Source organism: Scedosporium apiospermum (genome assembly GCF_000732125.1).
Source record: "Scedosporium apiospermum strain IHEM 14462 chromosome Unknown SEQ_SAPIO_0176, whole genome shotgun sequence".
In the NCBI taxonomy this organism is placed as follows: Eukaryota; Fungi; Ascomycota; class Sordariomycetes; order Microascales; family Microascaceae; genus Scedosporium; species Scedosporium apiospermum.
The window spans coordinates 446,203-465,588 of NW_015971877.1; the positions used below are offsets into that span (position 1 = coordinate 446,203).

Here is a 19,386-nt window from a genome sequence, read left to right on the forward strand (position 1 = left end):
AACTGTATCCTTTTTTTTTTTTTTCGGTCCTTCCGGTTCCTTTGTTCTTATTTCCCTTTTGCTAGACAGGCAGACCCCTCGGTACACCGGAGACGACACATGATTTGGAATTTCACACAAAAGGGCACAGGAAGGGGTTGGTAGAAGAAGACAAAGAAGAAGAAGAAGAAGAAGAAGCGGCATATGCATCTGTTCTCTCTCACACACACATGGTCATTCTATTTCATATCTCTGTTTTAATGCACTCCCTCTCTTTCTTTTCCCTTGATTCCGTTTTGGCTTAACTTCCCTCCACTCTCTTTAGGGTTCTGGAGTTCGGATACAGCTATTGAATGGTATATGGGAGATACCTCCTTCCCAATTTCCTCTGTACCCTCCGTCTTTGAAACAGCTCGGCTTGTGATAGGAGTGATATGAGTATTCGCCGGAAGCATGTGGTAGGTTAGGGCTTGAGGGACTTGGATCCATTCACCTGGCTTGGGATGGATCGATTTTTTAAGCCGGCGACGCACCATGGTCCCAAGTCTTGAGTACCAGTGACAGCTAGTGTCCTCAACAAACAAGACACAGGAATTTTTTGTGCCTAGATTCGAAACGCCCTTCGGAACCAAGCGTCTGATGCCTTTTTTACTGCTGACTGTCGAAGGACTTGACAGATTCGTGTCCTACTGGATAGTGGTGTCCTTGATCGCACAATGTCTCGCTCTATCCTCCATCCATACGCACCGTCGCCATCACGATGGCACGGCACCTAGGCCTACCACAGCAAGGATGTCTTGCGGCTACCGTCGTGGTATGTCTCGCCCTATTCATAGACGCTGTTCCAAGGCCGGTTTTTCACTGCCACGAGCAATTGCTTCTCGGGAGTCTTGCCGCCGCCTCGAACCGTCTGCGAGGAGATGTATCTAGCACCAGCAATACGCAGCAACCTACCGCTACGACTACAACTTATAGCCACTCCACTCTCATCACCATCAGCGGTTGCGGATACCACAACGGAACTTCCGCCTCCGTCGGGGGCCTAAATGGCGGCGCGGCATGTCTCGGCGGCGGAGACATCTTCGGATACTTGAATCCGGTCGGCTTTAGCAGCAACAGCGGAGCGGTCCATCGCATCGATTCTGGAGAGAAAATAACGCAGCATTTTCATTATACTCTCCAAAAGGCCTCCAACGGCGACCAGGTCAACAAAGGAACGGGGGGCAGAAAGCCCGAAAGATCTACCAGCCAGGGCGTAAAAATGGCCGGCCGCGACCACGCCGCAGGACAGCGTCGTCGAGAACAAAGCAAGTACACGCCACCGCCGGTAGACCGCATCGCCCACGTAATGGAAAGGTATACGTCATCGACAGCCTCATCTCCAGTGAATCCATTTGAAGGCCTCGGCAAATTGGCATTCATTTGTGCCGTTGTGTGCGCGTTTATCTTATTACCGGCTTCAGGAACGGCGGGGGTGATGCGTGGGGCCGCTGCCGGCATCGGTCAAGGTTCATCGCAAACCGAGGCTCAAGAAACCGTCAATGATCAGCCATCCCCGGGCTCAGACTGCCGGTTTTCATCAGGGCATTTAAAAACTAGATACCCCACTTAGAGTTCTATGAAATAGGACGAGCATCTTGTTTTGATCTTTCGAAACGGGGTGAGAACAACGGCAGCAGGCCAATTTGCAACCAGCCGGTGACGGACTAATAAAACGCGGGGTGTAAGACTGTGAAGGAAAGAGGGTCCGAATCGGGTAGATCGGACCCGGGTGCCCACCTTTTTACAACCTCGAGGCATTCGCTCCTACCCTTCCTGTTCGTCTGTTACTAATACGAAAGACACCTTGACGTACATGCGTGACTCAAGGCTGCAATTGTGAGATTAGAACTAGTCGCGATGTCGACATCGAGCTAGCTTCTGCGATGTAATCAACCCCGCGATAACATCGTCTATTCTACTTCAACAAGTAAAAACTCAACGGCACTGGATTAGGACTTTTACAATTTGAACTTCATCCAACTAGAAAATCGACATCTATTCGGAGCCATCATGAAGACCGGAGCCCCTGTTCTATACCCCAATGAGAAGGTCGCCGAGAGGGTGACGGAATACTCTCAAAACCATTCAACCCCACTTCCAAGTCATATCCCCGAATACCACGCTTGGGTAGACGGGAACCATGAGAGGTCGGGCTACTTGACTTCCAACTTTCAGTCTCAGCTCCATGTCCTGCTATCGCGCCTCATCGGTGCCAAGAGAGGTATGTCAAGTTCCAATGCATACGCAACTTAGAGTTTACCGGCAGTCCGGCCCTTACTGCTAGCCACCAAATTATATTAACAGATCGTTGGTAGTCCTCGAGGTCGGGGTTTACGTGGGATACTCTGCGCTCGTCTGGGCCCACGCCGTAGGACCCGAGGGCAAGGTCACCGGCCTCGAGTTTAGCGAGGAATACGCCAAGTTAGCAGAGAAAACTTTCGAAAAGAACGGTGTCAAGAATGTTGAGATCATAGTTGGCGACGGTCTGGAAACGTGTGTTTTATCTCACCCTTACTATCTCCGAAAGCAGTGTTGCTGACCCATGTTATGCAATACTGTATAGTCTTCCGCAGCTCAACCCGTCGGAACCATACGACCTAATCTTCATTGACGCCCAGAAGTCGGGATACCCAACCTACCTACAACAAATCCTCGAAAAGTCTCAGCCCGGGGCTGCGAATCGCCTCCTCAGGCCCGGTGGCCTAATCGTCGCTGATAATGTTCTTCGGCGCGGAATCATTGCCGATGACAGCTCGGATAACCCTTGGGTGGCGGAACAGGTCAGGCTTCGTTCAGAATACGCTGTGAACAACGACAACGAACTTATTAGGAAGTACAATGATGAGGTCGTTAAGAATCCTCGGCTGGAGGCCTTTTTGTTGCCCTTGTTTGATGGGGTTAGCATTGCACGGCTCGTGGATTGAGTCGGCTCGAGGAATCAGGTAGTCAGTGCAAGTACAGCCGGCATCGACGGGAATCCAGGGCCTTTCTTCGCCAGCTGAGTTTTAGCTGTAGCATTATTATATAACCGCCAAAGATGCTGCTTTATTCTACTCTTTTCCCCAAAGATTAGACAGTGTCCGTTCCTCGTCTATTCCGTCTCCAGAATCTGCGGGTCTGTAATTGCTTAAACCATGCATGTTGAGTGAAAGAGAAGGTAGCTCTCGTAGCTCTGTGAGCCAAAATACAGCCTCGGTGGCCGGATTTCGGGCGGTATGTAGGACGAGAACCTCGACGGCTGTGTGAGACGAAAAGTTGCCCCGACATCTGCGACGAGGAGGTGAAGAGGTTGCCTTAAGCTTCGCACTATCAAAAGGATATACTAGAGTTTATTCCTCTCACGACCCCTAGTTTCGGGATCTAAATATAGTGACCTTTATCTTCGGCCGGCTCTGGTCAGAGGTACCTCGAGCAACAGATGTATAATATTTAGGACTGCGTGGGAAGGTTTGGGTGTCTTTTTGGAATTTGGTGCTACGTTCGCTGTGATAATCGCGGTGCTGTTAATCCCAAGATCCAGCAGAGCTGCTCAGTTGGGTCGAAACCACCAGCCTGATCTGTGATTGGTCAATTGCACTAAGCTTCGTGGGCTAAACTCGGGCTGATCTACACAGGTATCCGCCGCCAGAACTTCGAGATCCATTCAAGGTATTATCCATCCAAAATTTACGACGAACAGATCTTCCCCCATGCTGGACACGACCATGAGCTCCACCTCGCGGCCGGACTCGAAGCGATGAACCTCCAGCAGCGTGCACATGGCAGCCAGATCCGCCATCGCGAACGGCTCCTTCGGCGCCTTTGCGCCGAGGACGATATTCATCAAGGCGTCACCGCCACCACTGACCTTCGCTGAGCGTCGAGCAGTCCTCCATGCGCTCAAGAGACACTGCCGGATAGACTTTTTCCGCAAGATTAGGGTTAGTTCTGAGCAACGTTGGGGAGGAGTGCAGAAAGACAAGGAATTCGGAAAACGAGAGAAGAAAAAGAATAAACGAAGCGGGGAATTTCTTCTCGGCTAACTTTTGTCGTCGAATTCTTAGAATAACCCATCTTCGTTCCTATCATTGGCAGAATCCGAAGATGCTGCTCGGACCCTAATCGCCCGTAGCCCGCTGAAATACCAACTCGAGATAGACGCCGAAGACCACTCTCCGCAAGAAGCGCCCGGGAACGACGACGGCCCTAGTAATGGGATGACATCCTCCTCCGCGCGACCGACAGCTCACGACCACCCCGCAGAAAGCTCAAAAGAGTTCACCATCCACATCTTCCCGCGCCACACGGGCAAGAAGCACAACGAACTCATCGAAGACTCGCCACTACATGGCCCGTGGCCCGGACGACCGGACGCAACCTCGTTCGTGGCTCGGTACCTCAGACGGGTGATTCCGGACGGGACGCTCAAGGACGGCCTTGCCGACTGGGAGACGGGGGGCCAGCTGCAAGAGGATGGCGATGCGCTGGGGAAAGCCGCGGATATGGGACCAAGGTTTTACGTTCAGAGGCGCCAGCGGCGACGAGAGTCGAAAATGGGGCTCAGTGGTGTGCTCGAGGATACTTAGTGGTAGTGCTGCACTACGATGCACTGGGGAACGATAGTGGGACCTGTTGAAATTAACCGTGATGGACCTTATTCCCGACCCGATGCAGCTCAAAAACTCTCAGGATATTAACCGCATGCAGAGGCCGCCAGAAATGATTTGAGATGACAAGTGTGACTAGGCTGAAACTAGTGTACTCATAAGAACGCCCATTTACACAACAGGAAATGTAAACAGTTGATATCCGCATTTGTATGCACGAAGTAATAAACTACTTGTATGTTGCATTGATGCTAGACCCACCGGGTTGACCTTGCGACAAGATCGTACATCGATCTATAGGACATCAAATCTATAAATCCATGTATGAATGGCCCGATGGACTGCATTGTAATCTTCAACGTTGACTGGCATCTTTTTTTTCCCCTCTCAAGGAGACGAGCAACATAACCGACACCGGCTGCTTGACGAAATACAAAATGTGTTCTGGTCCCAATTCCCGGATTGCATTGGTCAACTATGAGGCTGGATCTACGAGCTGGCTGATCACATGGTCTACGGAATAAGACTTCCAAAGAGGCCACAGGCATTAGTGTGAGTGCATCTTCCCTGCCCGCCGGTGACGCGAGGTGGTTTAAACCGAGCACACAAGGTTGCGATGTGGGAGCCAAAACAAACGAACCGATTGATGGTTACTGCCTGTGGAATGTTGGCGCTGGGCCTGGATATTGCCTCAGGACGAGCTACGAAGCACGAAGTAGAGTTAGACACACGGACTTTATGCTTAACATTAGTGCTCTGATTGACATATTTCGCTGTCATACAACCATCTGAGTCCACTCTCGGATCCGGGGATTCATCTCCCTGTGTTGTTTATTTGAACCTGGGAAGTACAAGCAGAATCGGGTGCTACTTGAGTGGCGATTCTTGGTACTTCGTGAGCTGGATCTAATCTTAGAGCACAGAGCTGGAGTTGCGAACTTCGTCCTTGGCAGCATGTGTCTAATGCTTCTTCAGACCATTGCCTTGTCGAACCCAGGAGATAAGCGTATGTAGGCCAGCTCGAGCAGCCGTCCGCCGACATCCACATAGACAAATGGCTCCATTCCAGTTTTGGGGATGAACGATGGTCTTGCTTTAATCCTACAAGTACGAAGTATTCTGATACGAATTATACCAAAGCCGTGATCAACAGAAGTTCGCTTAAACAAAATAATAAGGAAAAAAAATCAACTTGCATTTGCTGGACGGGATATGAGCGACGACGCTAAGGCCGAATTAGCTTGATGCCAAGACCCTTTCCTGGACCAGTTCAGCTCAGGTGTGTCGTGGGTTCAGGCCCTGGCTGCGGCCCAACTACGAAGGCAGAGGAAAAGCACGGGGTCCAGGTCGAGCAGCGGGGCAAGAAAAATGTCAATCCATCACTCGCTGGGCTCGTTCGATGCTCATTCGTCCAAGCAAGGTGAAAGGACCTGAAAACAGACAAGATTGCGCATAACTAGCGTGATAGCGCACGGTAAAGAACCCAGGGTGGCTGAAATCATGGCGTCGAGGTTGATGTCAAGTCGTGTCTGGACTGGTCACACAGGTCCTCTGGGTGCGCCGAGCCGGGGTGTTTCTACATACGAAGCATGATAGCATCCCGGCTTTTTTTTCCACGTCCACCCATGCTTGGCTCGGCTGAAGATCTGTGGTTCCTTCTGCCGAACAGCAACGCAACGTGGACAAGGTCATGACTTTTGCCTATCCCCGACCATCCTTGCTCTGTCCTGGCGCTGCGTACGAAGTACCCGTCTGCGCACTTCGATTCCCTCTCGTTCTTGTAGTACGGCCGCGGTAACTTAGACGTGGCGATGTGAATCCAGCCTATGCTTGTAAGTGGATGCGGTATGCTGCGGGCATGAGCTCTGCGGGGTGCAAGAGGCCGCTCATCCTAGCTGGTCTATCGTCACTCCGCAGCTAGAGAGAGCTTCCCATGTTTTCCCGAATGCCCACCGCCGTCCGTTGCTTCGGAGTGGACGACGCTATGTTTGCACATTACTTGGTATATGGCCGAGGAGCAGGGTGTACTAGGGGTACTCGACTTGGTCTCGCACAGCCCTTTCCTATTCACAGCTTAGTGTAATACTTCGTACGTGATGTCAAGGTGTTGTCCAGTGGAGTGGAACGCAGGCCAAACCCAGCCCAGGGATATTTTGAGAAAACTAATGTAGTCTTGGTTGCTGTCCCACCCTGTCCTTGCCTTGCGTCCCGCGTTCTTGTATATATCCAGTCACAGCTGCCCACTGGTAGCTAATTTGAGAACCTTTATCCTTTCTGTTGTTCCTTTGTTTGTCCACCCTTCTCTCACTCATTCCCTCCTCCATATCCTTTCCTCTCCTGCCCAAGTCACCTGCAGTGTGTCTAGGAGCTCCCCCACAACCTGGAGCAAGAACATAACAGGACCCAGTTTGAGCATTGTTCTATTTCAAGAGCAACACACTTCTTACTACCGCAACAATGAAGGCCAACTTCTGCCATATGATTGGCTCCTTCCTGCTACTCGTAGCAACAATCCTTCTCATTGTCACCAGTATCACGGCTCCTGTTGTCAATCGCCTCGCCATCCTCACTGTCGACTTGGCCGAGGACTCCAATGCGGGCAAGGAGGTCGCCTTCGGCACCTTTGGTTGGTGTGTTCAGGATGCTGGCCCTGAGTAAGTATTCCGCTTTTCCTTTATGCACATTGAATATACTCAGCAAGACGGGGTCAGAAGTGCCTGCTAACTAATTTATCTTAGCGGCGAGGATGATTGCTCCAAGGCCAAGGTAGGATACAACCCGGCCCAAGTCATGGAGGAGATCGACGGCACCGACATGGCCAGCTACTCCGAGTCCACGACCAAGGCTCTTACCCGAGCCTTGGTACTCCACCCGGTCGCCACCGTCCTTTCGTTCATCGCCTTCATCCTCACCCTCGGAGCCAGCGCCTTCGGCTCGTTCATCGCCTCGATCGTCGCCTTCACCGCGTTCATCATTACGGCTATCGTCATGTTATGCGACTTCGTCCTGTTCGGCATTCTCAAGGCCGACATCAACGAGAACGAAGATAGCGAGAGCCATGCCTACTTCAGCGTCGGTATGTGGTGCGTCCTTGTCTCTGCCCTCTGCAGTTTGGTCGCCTCGATCCTCGTTCTCGCCACCTGCTGCGCTGGCCGCTTCAAGAAGCGCCGCGATGTCGAGAAGAGCAGCCCCGCTGTCGCCGGCCCCGCTGCCAAGCGCCGATTCTGGCCCGCCCGCAAATAGGCGATCGATACGTTTTCGAACTTTGAGCTATTGTCCCCAGCCGAATCCCGGTCAATGTGCAACGACATATCCAGAAACGAACAAAAAAAAATACTGAGCATCACGAGGCAAATGAGTTTACGTTTTCCCAGAATGCGGCGGAGAAGGAGGGGAGGAGGTGTTGAGTTGAGCGTGGTGTTTGGATCGAGTTTTAAGGTGGTCTGAGTTCCTGCTTTGAGCAAAATGATACCATAGTGGAGATGTCCTCTGATCTTCTACAAGAGTCGGATGGTCTCTCCAGAGTTCATACCCCTAATATAGTCACATAATCAAGTCAATCGCGTTTTGAACAGTCGTCGACGGTGATGGTGATGGTTATGGTGACGTGCATGGTTGATGTTGGATTTCCTTGTGAGGCCAAGGCTGGGTGCGGCTGGCTCCATCGCTCCGCGGATTGTTTACTCAACAGATCTGGCTGGATCTTCTGGATGTTTTCTTGGGTATCATTTGGTATTATGTGATCGACTACGACGTAGGCCTGACCCCCCTCCACATCGCCTCGCCTCACCACACAGTCGATCAGCTCAGCTATGTACAAGGATAATAGGCAGCAGAATGGCCCGTGAGCAAAGGCATCATGGCACCTTCAAGAATGATCTACTGGTCGGATGCTGAGGTGAGAATTAAGATTTCGTGAATGCCCCCACGAGTCGTGAAGCGTTTCTGGCATGCTGCGGTTGCTTCTCGAGTGTGCACTACACTACGAAGTAGCAATTGCTGAATGATTGATCAATGATATTAGAATGGGGTCGCATGGAGTGGTCGGCCAAATTAAGGCAAAGAACCTTAAACTTGATGGCGAAATCTAATTTCTCCACACCAAAGACCAGCCCGATCAGGCCCATCGTAATAACAGGTAACATTGAACCCCATCGATCCCTTCTTCTTCGGCTGAAAATAGGGGAGCCGGTAGCCTGGAACTCGTTCGTGCCAAGCCGTAATTTGGCAGGTGGGCATCACTGGTGTCATGTAAGAAGGGCGAAGTATTGGGCATTTAGTAATACAATACAGGGAATAGAAGGTGCGCTCGACGATGGGTTTTTGGCATCATTGATCAAAGTCCTTTAGCATGAGCACTGCCAGCCCACGGCAAAGTAAGTTTAGGAAGGCGCTGTGGCAGGCAGGCTGAAAGGTGGATCTCTTCGCTCAGCTTCACGGCTGTGGCTGGAGCCTTGAATCTCAAGCTTGGTTACATCACACAGACCCCCAGAGAACCCACCAACTCTCTTGAGGCAGGCAGAGATACCTCGGTACTTGAATGGGAAAATCAGCACCTCGGCGTGTCCGTCCGAACGCCTCTCAGAGCTGAGCTGCGTCGTCATTCGTCACGATCGTCACTACTCCCATTGCAGATCTCACTGCGAGGTGATGACACCAATACATCAATTGATCAATGCCAATCAGCGGACCAGAGCGAACACTATGCGCCGGCTCTGCATATAGGATGCACTACCCCCGCCTTTTCTGCCCTCCTCCTCACGCACCTGTTGGCATCCCCCCTCTTGATGAGTGGAGGAGATGGATAGGCCGCAGGGAATCTCCCAAGAGTGTTCCTGTGTTTCTACTGCATCCCCCCTCGCGGAGGCCGGCGAATATTTTCTGGGAAGATTTTCGCGGTCGAGCCTCGGCGACTGTGCTCTTTTACCAGAGCTAATATTAAATTGTGCCAAGCGTAGATCGATGCCAAGTAATTAGGCAATGTGTCGATGAGGTCAGAGGTTCTTGTGCCCGGCAGAGTTTGTTCAGGAAGATTCAAGTTGCCTCTCACGGGTGTGAGCCGAAGGTCAACGAAGGATCAAATCACTTGCAGACATGCCGCATCGTGCATCAAACAAGTCGCCCAGGCTTCACGAGCAGAGACGAAGAAGTAGTGGCCACTTGATTTATCTTATGTACCGCATCCCCAAGATTCGCCTCACAATATAAACTACCAAGTACACGTGCGAGGTCTCTGGCCTCGGTCCTGGGAGATGCTGCTGTAAAACTTGGTCACGTCTGGAGTTGTGGAGTGCTTTCACTGGTGAGGTTTTAGGAAATTTGCGAGACATACAGCGCTGAGGGTGCCCACTGATGACGAATAACGTGAGAGATATGAAGCAAATTCCTGGGGGTTTCGCCCGGCACCGATGTTCCTGTACAAAAAAAGGCTTTCCTTTCTACAAAGTAGGAAGATCATGTTCATGAGGTCGACCCATGGACCGCTGGAGGGATGAACACAAAGCCCTATAGCGGCGGGTCCAGAAATCAAAAAGATGGACTCGGCGGTCTTGGTAGTGCAAGGCCAAGAAGTTTGGCCCAGAGCCCGCGACGTCTGGTTGGGGCAAAAGGATAATCGGCACGAAAGCGTTACGTCGCCCTTCTTGCATCAATCGGAGAAAAAGAGAGATTCGTTGTCTTTCCACCCATTGGGGCCGAACGCCGATCGGCAGGCTCTTGGGACTGAGTTTTGGGAATTCGCCAAGATCAACAAATCGGTTCCAAGAACATCAAAGGAACGATCGCAATCGTGTCCGAAAGAGTTTGGAAGCGCCAACTTTCTTTGCCAGGGGGAAATCTATCTTTGAGTTCCATTGACCGGGGGCTTAGACTGCGTTACGCGCGCCTGTTGCTGGCAAGGCGGTTCGTTTCGCTCCGAATTGGAGAAGTCTCGACCAGACGATTGGATCTTACAAGTTTACGACGTCTGCATCGGACTATTCCTCCTCCGTAGTGGGCTTCTGGGCGGCGGCGCAAGCAACTGGGAGCCACCCACAGCTCGCCCGCTTTCCCATTTCCCAACAAGAAGCATGCCAGTCAATGCCATCGTGGAGAAAGTTCGTTACAGAACAAGAGTGGCCCTACTGCTGGCCACCACCTTTTGTACCACTACATTGCGTGTTTGTGGGAGAAAAGCGACCCAAGAGTCGCCAATTCCGTCTGGGCCTTGTCAGGGTACGAAGAGTTTCGGCCAGAACCTGACTGGAAAGTATGTACAATCGTACGAAGTAATCGAGGCCGATGACCTTCTGTAAATGGGTCCGGCGGTCTTGGTCAATCAATCCAAGTATGGCTTACCCATCCGAATCCCGTCTTTGCATCCATGCAAGCTCATCTTGGCCTGGCGCGGCACCATTGTGTTGAGATAATTACCAGGGAGGTCCCAACACGGTCATTTCCTGACATTCTTTCATTTATAATTCTTGCGCTGCCTGCTCTTCGATCTTAATTTCGTCGACGCGATTTCAAGACCCGTTTCCCTTTCTTTGGCCTGCTCTCTAATACCCTATGCCTATCTGACATTGATCTACAAGTATCTACCTACGAAGTACTCGGTAGATTCTACTACCTCATTGCCTTACGTACATTACGTCCATCGATGACTTCCATCAGGTGCTGTGATACATCTGCGCCCGGTTATTACGACTCCGCGGTACATCAACTTCAAGACCAAACTCAATTTCTTTATCTTCAATTCATTGAACCATCCACCACTGGAGTGACCGAACGTGGCCTGGCCTGGCCAGGAACTTATTGACCTATTCAGTTACCCGTAACCAACCCGTCCGCCCCTGACATCATCTACAAGTCTACATTGTACAAGCGACTCGGTGAAGGCGAATATCCCAACAGGAACATCGGGCCTTGTGATCTACTCGTCTGCGCTTGGCATCCGATCATTTATATATCCGCTTCCTATCTCCGCCATTTACTTTCCGTCTGCGTATTTCTCACGGATTCCTCTCCGTCGCCTCCGGCCTTCTTTTCTTTGTTGCCTTCAACACACAAAGACACTCTTCGAGAACGAACAGCCTCATTGATCCGCCTTACACGTTGCGCCTCATCACTCTCCGCCGAACAACAAATATAAACCCTGTTTCGAACACTAGGATCTTCACTCGCCACCTCCACTACCAAAGTGTGGGTATTGCTCCACGGCGTTATTGTATACTAGCCAGCGACCGCCCGTCGCGGCTCCACGCATTCCACGCATCACCCTATCCACACACCCAAACGAACGGCCGGTTTCCCCTCAACCTTCCACCATGTCCTCCGCCGCCCCTCTAAGTCCTACGAGCACCACAAGCTCCGTCAAGCTCCGTCGCGACACCGGGTTTCCTGAGCCCTTTTGCGGTAGTGAGTTTTCCCCCGCCGCGTTGCCCCACCTCTCTTGTCTAGCATGGACTTTATGCACCATGCTTTTTCTTCTGACTTAGACAATTTAAACACAACGCCCTGAGAACCAACTAACATGCCCCATCCACAGGCCGAAATACAACTTTGCCACACCCCGAAGCGAATCTGTCACCGGACGCCACTCTAGAAGCCTCCGATATCGATCCCTCTCGAGCACTCACCCGGACAAGGCGGTCTTTCCTAGCCAAGAAGAGCAAGTACCGACATACACTTTCCCACGGGAAGATCGCTCCGACAACATCTACCGATTCTGGCCTTTCGCACGACTCCGACCCCGATGCCGGCGGCAGCTCCCACTACCTTGAGGAGATACATGTCGTCATGCTACCAGACGGAAGAATATCCAAAGACGGCGAATTCAGTCGCGAGTCAATAGAGTCAGCCATGGACGGCACCGAGTCGCAAAAGAAGAAGAAACCCTTCTTAAAGAGAGTCTTCGGCCAATAAGCGATGTCGTCTTATTGAATCGGACCCTTTCGTATGATTCCTTTTGCTGTTTGATATTCTTTTTTTCCCCTTCGGGTTCTCTTTGTACGTTCTTTAGAAGGAAAGTCCCACTGGACACTTGGGCATGGATGGACACAGATATGATGACTTTATGACGGCCAGCGACATTCTTTTTTATCTTCTTTTGATTACCTGTGGGAAATTGTAACCTTCCTTAGCGAGGCGTTTGGGCTGGGTTTTAAAAATTTGGGATTCTACGATGAGCGTTATATATATTGGCCGGAACAGGACTGTCACTCTTTGGAGGAAAAGGCAGCCCCGCCAAAACATCTACATGGGACATGGGACGAGAATGGGATAAACTGGGATTCAGCATGCGCATCCCTTGCAAGGGAACATCTCCTATGTATCACGACTTGGAAGAATCGCTTACAGCTACATGAGCTCGAAACGTCGGGCCCTATGTTTATCTTTTATAATTTCCTTCTCGAGAGGTACAATTCGTGCCGTGGAGAATATACATCAATTTCGTTCCAAGCATCATGAGTCTATCGCAACATGTGCCGCTATGAATTGCTCCCCAAAATGCAAATAAACCGCTTAGGTATCTTAACTTCCCATCGTCAAACTTCTTCTCCCGAGTACATCATATCCAGCTAAAGCTCCCTCTAGCTCCCCCGATACGTCGTATACGAATACGGCGAGAGCAGCAAAGGCACATGATGATGTCCCTCACCCCTCAACGTAAACGACACGGAAACCTCCGGGAAGAAAGTCTTATCCTCGCCGAAATACGCCGCCGTATCAAACCTCAGGGTCCACGTCGACGAGGGGGAAGACTGCAGCTCGCCGAGGACGTCGTCGAGGGTGTAGACGGGGACTTCGCCCGAGGCGTGGGCGCCGGAGTAGGGGAGCCAGACTTTGATGCGGCCGTCGTCGTCGGTGAGGGATTCGAAGGTCTTGAGGGGCGCTGCGCCGCCTTCGAGCCGGACGCGGATCCCGCGGGCGGGGCGGCCGGTTTGCGTGTCGAGGACGTGGCAGGTGATGCGGTCGGTGGCTTTGGTGGACATTGTGATTTTTTTTGGGGGGGGTTTGGATTTTTCTTTCTTTTGGCTGAGTTGATCGTCTCTGATGGTAGATTTGCTTCTAAAAAATGACGGTGGAGGAGAGAGTGCGAGTTGGTGTTGTCCGAATTAAGGATTGGGGATTCGGGCAAGGCGTGGTGGGGTTTGGCGTTGTTTGGCGATGGTGGGGTCGTAGTGAATGGAGCTAGACTAGGAGATTGATGGAAGGGGAGAACAAACGCGCTTGCGCCTGAGGCGAATTTATACTCTTAACTAATTCATAAGAGAACAAGACGAGGGGACGAGCAGTTAGGACCAGTTAGCAGAAACCCGTCCCGCCCCCTCTTAATGAAGTAGGCAGTGCAACTTCTCAGGCACCATCGGATTCGTTTACTATTAATGCACCCATTTCGGAAGTGGGCTGGACTTATGAGGAGCCGCTCATCTGATGTAGGATCTATCCAGGTTTGGACGTTGTAATAACAATAATTACCTATATTTAGAAGGAAAAAAGAACTACTAGGCCCATTCATGCGACTAAAGACCAATATCGTAAGCACGATGTTCCACGAGGTTCTTATGGATTGAACCCAGAGTCAGGCAGAGCTCTTGGTGTAAGTTCTGGATGTCAATGGCGATAGAGGTGAACCACATCTGAACTTGACTGAGGGAGGGGTTCCACCAAGGTAGGACTTGGCCCGCCAAGGAATACACTGCCTAGTTGCTCCCGGATTCCAGACCCGTATGATACCAAAATTGGCACATCTCGCAAGAATATCGAAATGCGAATGGCCAGGCGGAACCGTAGGACTCGCGATTTGGGATGTCCTGGATTCCTTGGGGAGGCAGTACGAGGTACAAGGGTACTCAGATACTTCATCCAGGCATGCAGAATCGGGTAAATCACGGCAGATCCTCAGATTAAGGGTGACGTTTGTCCCTTCTCAGCAGGAACATGGTGGGGCATTCTGGTACCTTCCAGGGGACGAGCTCCCAAGCAACGCATTGAGCCTTGGGCAGAACGCATTTTGCAATCACCATTACGTGTAGGCGGTATCGAATAAGCCCTCGAGTCGAAATCAAGGCTTCCGTCCAAGCGAGCCTGGTCTTGCATACCCAAGTTAACACCTCTGCGTCCTCGAAGCCGCGCCTTCACGACCCTCAACTTCTACTCCGTCCACCGCCCTTCACCCCAAACCCTACCCCTCCAAAACATTAAAAAGGTTCCATCGAAAAAATGTCCACCGCCGTAATCGACGTCGACGACGTGATGGAGCCCTCCCTCCAATCCATCCTCGACCAAAAATCCCTCCGGTGGATCTTCGTCGGCGGCAAAGGCGGCGTCGGAAAGACCACGACCTCCTCCTCGCTCGCCATCCAGCTCGCCAAAGTCCGCCGCTCCGTCCTCCTCATCTCTACCGATCCCGCGCACAACCTGTCCGACGCCTTTGGCCAGAAGTTCGGCAAGGAGGCGCGGCCTATCAATGGCTTCGAGAACCTGAGCGCCATGGAGATCGACCCTAACGGGAGCATGCAGGATCTTCTTGCGGGTCAGCTTGATGAGGGGGATGATGCTATGGGTGGGCTTGGAGGTGTTGTGCAAGATATGGCTGCGGCGGTGAGAATATACCCTTTCCTCCAGCTTCTCAGTATAAGCTACACCCCTGTCCGGGAATTTAATGGCTAACGCTTGATTTTTCTACTTAGATCCCCGGTATCGACGAAGCCATGTCCTTCGCGGAAGTTATCAAACAAGTCAAGAGCCTCCACTACGACGTAATCGTCTTCGACACCGCACCCACAGGCCACACACTCCGCTTCCTCCAATTCCCCACCGTGCTAGAAAAAGCCCTCGCAAAAGTCACCCAGCTCTCCTCGCAATTCGGGCCCCTTCTAAATGGCATCCTCGGCCCCGGCGGCCAACTCCCCAACGGCCAGAATCTCAACGACACCATCGAGAAGCTTGAGGGCCTCCGCGCCACCATCAGCGAGGTGAACAACCAGTTCAAGGACGTCGCACTCACCACTTTCGTGTGCGTGTGCATTCCCGAGTTCCTCTCGCTGTACGAGACGGAGCGCATGATTCAGGAGCTGGGGAACTATGGGATTGACACCCACTCCATCGTCGTGAACCAGCTGCTCTTCCCCAGGAAGGGAAGCAATTGTGAGCAGTGTAATGCTAGGAGGAAGATGCAGAAGAAGTATCTTGAGCAGATTGAGGAGTTGTATGAGGATTTCAATGTTGTGAAGATGCCATTACTTGTGGAGGAGGTTCGTGGTAAGGAGAAGTTGGAGAAGTTTAGTGAGATGCTAGTACACCCTTATGTTCCCCCGGATCTAGATGAGTAGGAGCAGGATATCGCGGAATACGAGTAGATTATAGACACACGAATGAGAAAAAAATAGTAATGACGAAATGTGATGCGTCGTCAGCTCGCGCCTGTCCCACCCGGTGTGATCATATCTTCAGCTCTCTGAGGTCGGTTCGAGACCAGCTTGGTTTGTCGCCCTGTCGATTCAATTTACACATGAAGTTTATCACAAGTTGCACATCTCAGCACAAATCTCAGTGTCACATAAGATTGCAAGTAAAAGCATCAGTTTATCGAGTTAAACGCACTCAATTCGTTTCTATAAAAAAGGGGCCTCATGCCCTCTGTCCCTGGCATCTATGAAACAAACATAACCTTTTTCCATCCAGGTTATATACAACACAAAACGCTAACCGCCAACTCAGCCAGGACGCCACCTGGGAGTGTGTTTCTTCTCTCAAAACGCCAATAAACACCCCCTTCGATCCCCTTTGAAGGGTTACGTGAATGCAAATGACCAAACCAAACGAAACAACTAATAAAACCGTTGACCACCAAACATTCTGGTGTTCATCATGTACCGTTTATGAACGTAGTGGCAAACAAGATTCGTCCCTTGGGAGAGGCGATTTGCCGTGATGTAGTAGTGAAGGCCGAAAATAATGAAGTCGTGAAAAGGTTTCTTCGTGTGATGATGGATGCAGAAAACGCCAGGTCGTTCGGTAGTGTACAAATAGAGAATGATTGATAACCGAGTTGCCAAGCTTCAATACAGTAGTCCTTCCGTCAAGGACTTGGTAAAGAGTATGAAGAATGTCGACTATAGTTCCCGGTAATCGCTAGGGCGGACTCGCTTTTGTCGGTTATGGTGACGGTGGGGGTTCACGGGCTTCCTGAAGTAGGCATCCTCTTCAGAGCCGCCGCCCATCTGGTTGTTGAAGTGATTGCCGGGACCTTGGTTATAGCCTTGGTTGTGGAAATTTCTGTTGCGTTGGTAGCCGTTCATGCCACCGCCATTCATTCCCTGGCCCATCATACCTCCTCCGTTCATGTGGCTGCCGTTCATACCGCCATTCATGGCGGGGTTCATGGGAGGGTTCATGCCTCCTCCCATCATATTACCATTCATTCCAGGCATCATTCCATGAAACATGTTGTTATCCATGGGAGGAAAGCCTCCTCCCATGGGCATACCCATCATACCAGGGTTCATCATGGGCATCCCCATTGGCATCCCCATGTTAGGCATTCCGCCCATTCCCATCATGTTCATGGGGGAAAAGGGCATCATAGGCATATTGGGCATATTAGGCATATTAGGCATTCCCATCATGCCGTTCATAGCATTAGGTCCATTCATAAATTGCGGCATGCCCGCGGTGTTTTGCTGTTCTTTCTCCATCTTTTGTTGCATAGCCTTGGGGGCCTTGGGGATCTTGGGATTTTCAAGGAGCTCATCCGCTGGTCGCTTCTTTGAGGTGGTACTCGACTGGGTTGTATCCGGAGTGGTTGTTCCGGCATCAGTAACCGCCGTCTCCTGGCTCTTACCGGTTCCATCAGATTGTGTCGCTTGGTCGCTAGCAGCGGTGGATTGGGGACTTGAGACTTTCACAGCTGCATCCGTCTTCTGCGTACCACTTTCGGCTCCGTCCACCTGAGGTCCGGGAGATTTGGACTTTGTTGTGGAATCGGCGGCAGGGCTCTTGGGGGCGGGGCTTGGACTCTTGGATACCTCCTTGTCCTTCTCCTGCAAGTACTCCTTTATCTTTTCAGTCATTTCATCATCGGGCTTGAGGTCGTCAATGAGGACGCCTTCGGCCTTGCAAGCAGGGCAGACGAAGTCGCTTTCGATGAGAGCATTGGTTATGCAATCATTGCAGTACGTCTTCCCACAGCACGGCGTCTTCATTGGCTCTATGAACATTTTCTTGTCCACTGGACATTCCAGACCCTTCTCACGAAGTTCCTTATCCGCAGCAGTCTCTCCCTTGGCAGTGGCCGAAGACTTGGCCTTGGCCTGGTATTTTTCCCACGATGCCTTATCGGGTCTAGCAATGACGAAATCCCCGTCCGCATTCACCATGATACCAGCTGGTCGCTTCGCCTCATCATCTCCACCAGACTGTGCTAGAGCTACGCTCTTGTCCACCGTTGTCAGGAATGATCGGGGAATACCCGTCGTCCGCTTTACACGGCGTCGGTTGTCATAGTCGGGATCATCATTGGTAGGGCACATCTGAATCCAATGTCCCTTTTCTCCACAGCGATAGCAAATGTATCCGTTCGGAGGATCATGATCAGGGACATTCGCAGGGCGATGGGTTCCGGGTTTGTTGAAAAAGACAGGTTTCTCACTAAAGCAGTAAAGATGGTTAGCATGCTGCACGAATAACAATAATCATACTTGCAAAACAAGGGAGGAGAAGGGGAAGGGGTGAAACATACTGAGCTAAATCTTCTCGCTCTGCGGACCACGCGCCCGAGAGGACTTGGAACATTGCTTGCATCTTCTCCTGCTCGGTTGATGCCTCCTGGATCGTCGTCGAGGCAGCCTTATCCGCCTTGTCCTTTGCGGCTTGGTCCTTCTTGAAAGAAGACTTGGCATGACCTGGCATTTTACCGGTGACATATCGGGCGGCCTTCCCCGCGCCAGGCTTGATGGCTGGAAGGCGCCGAGCGGTTACGACTGTCGCTCGTGGAATGATCGTTGTGTCGTCATCGTATTCTAAGATAGGTTAGCATATAGCTCAAAACATGAATGCTCACTAGGGTAGGTTACTTGCCTTCTTTGCCATCCTCACTATAGATCGCAAGGTCGAAGTCCGTTCCATCGCCAAGACCGCTCTTGATAATGATATCTCGCTTTAATTCGAAGACCGAGATGCCTGTGCCGTCGAACTCAACTCGAGTGGGCTCCTTCTGAGACTTGAACTTGAAAAAGACCGAAGAGGGCATTGTGATGTCGGTAGAGGTCTGACGCTGTATGTCGATTTACTTCAAACTGTTCTTGGTGCTTGTCACGAAAAATCAAAAAAGCGATTCCTCCCAAAGGTTTTCTCTTCTGCCACTCTTCGGCCTAGTCGCGCCGGGCAGAGTCAGAATGCACTTCCGTGGCTTGTCCTCGACTGGCAATATGTCAGAAGCGGACGCAGGAATCAACTAGAACAGGTATTTTGAATTTGTGAAGAAGGAAAAAAAAAAAGAAAAAAGAGAAAAGGAGAAAGTATTGTATCTCGATGACAACGACCCTTTGCAATCTCTGCAACAGTAACAAGAAATAGAAAAATTTCAATTCTGATTGAATGTTGAGGGATGTCCGGAGTCAATAAAGGGAAAATTGGGATTTTTTTTTCTTTGAATGGGATTAATACAAAGCCAGAAGGGGCAACCGCCACACGTCTGGATAAGATGGATGCCCTTTGATCACTTGTTTCTTGCTTGGGTATCGCTGCGTGCTCTTCCTCTTCAGTGTTCTCCTCTTTGCCTCGAGTTAGAACCTCG

At 51.1% G+C, this 19,386-nt stretch overlaps 6 protein-coding genes and 1 pseudogene across 6 annotated transcripts; 5 read left to right on the top strand and 2 right to left on the bottom strand.

The window, feature by feature from the left end:
- Nucleotides 1-739: 739 nt before the first annotated feature.
- Nucleotides 740-2,945, top strand: SAPIO_CDS10666 (uncharacterized protein; the record flags this gene model as incomplete). Its single annotated transcript, XM_016784217.1, has 4 exons — nucleotides 740-1,324; nucleotides 1,975-2,242; nucleotides 2,337-2,514; nucleotides 2,585-2,945. The coding sequence occupies 4 exons, from the start codon at nucleotides 740-742 to the stop codon at nucleotides 2,943-2,945; spliced, it is 1,392 nt and encodes a 463-aa protein (XP_016638453.1).
- Nucleotides 2,946-3,779: 834 nt separating this feature from the next.
- On the top strand, nucleotides 3,780-4,586 carry SAPIO_CDS10667 (uncharacterized protein; the record flags this gene model as incomplete). Its single annotated transcript, XM_016784218.1, has 2 exons — nucleotides 3,780-3,941; nucleotides 4,065-4,586. The coding sequence occupies 2 exons, from the start codon at nucleotides 3,780-3,782 to the stop codon at nucleotides 4,584-4,586; spliced, it is 684 nt and encodes a 227-aa protein (XP_016638454.1).
- Nucleotides 4,587-7,064: 2,478 nt separating this feature from the next.
- Nucleotides 7,065-7,850, top strand: SAPIO_CDS10668 (uncharacterized protein; the record flags this gene model as incomplete). Its single annotated transcript, XM_016784219.1, has 2 exons — nucleotides 7,065-7,261; nucleotides 7,346-7,850. 2 exons carry the CDS (start codon nucleotides 7,065-7,067, stop codon nucleotides 7,848-7,850), a joined length of 702 nt encoding a protein of 233 aa, XP_016638455.1.
- Nucleotides 7,851-11,911: 4,061 nt separating this feature from the next.
- Nucleotides 11,912-12,509, top strand: SAPIO_CDS10669 (uncharacterized protein; the record flags this gene model as incomplete). The annotated part of the gene is made up of 2 exons (XM_016784220.1): nucleotides 11,912-12,002; nucleotides 12,133-12,509. 2 exons carry the CDS (start codon nucleotides 11,912-11,914, stop codon nucleotides 12,507-12,509), a joined length of 468 nt encoding a protein of 155 aa, XP_016638456.1.
- Nucleotides 12,510-13,177: 668 nt separating this feature from the next.
- SAPIO_CDS10670 lies at nucleotides 13,178-13,579 on the bottom strand (annotated as a pseudogene; the record flags this gene model as incomplete).
- Nucleotides 13,580-14,810: 1,231 nt separating this feature from the next.
- Nucleotides 14,811-15,922, top strand: SAPIO_CDS10671 (ATPase get3; the record flags this gene model as incomplete). The annotated part of the gene is made up of 2 exons (XM_016784222.1): nucleotides 14,811-15,191; nucleotides 15,281-15,922. 2 exons carry the CDS (start codon nucleotides 14,811-14,813, stop codon nucleotides 15,920-15,922), a joined length of 1,023 nt encoding a protein of 340 aa, XP_016638457.1.
- Nucleotides 15,923-16,705: 783 nt separating this feature from the next.
- SAPIO_CDS10672 (uncharacterized protein) lies at nucleotides 16,706-18,840 on the bottom strand (the record flags this gene model as incomplete). The annotated part of the gene is made up of 3 exons (XM_016784223.1): nucleotides 16,706-18,239; nucleotides 18,331-18,610; nucleotides 18,687-18,840. 3 exons carry the CDS (start codon nucleotides 18,838-18,840, stop codon nucleotides 16,706-16,708), a joined length of 1,968 nt encoding a protein of 655 aa, XP_016638458.1.
- Nucleotides 18,841-19,386: the final 546 nt, after the last annotated feature.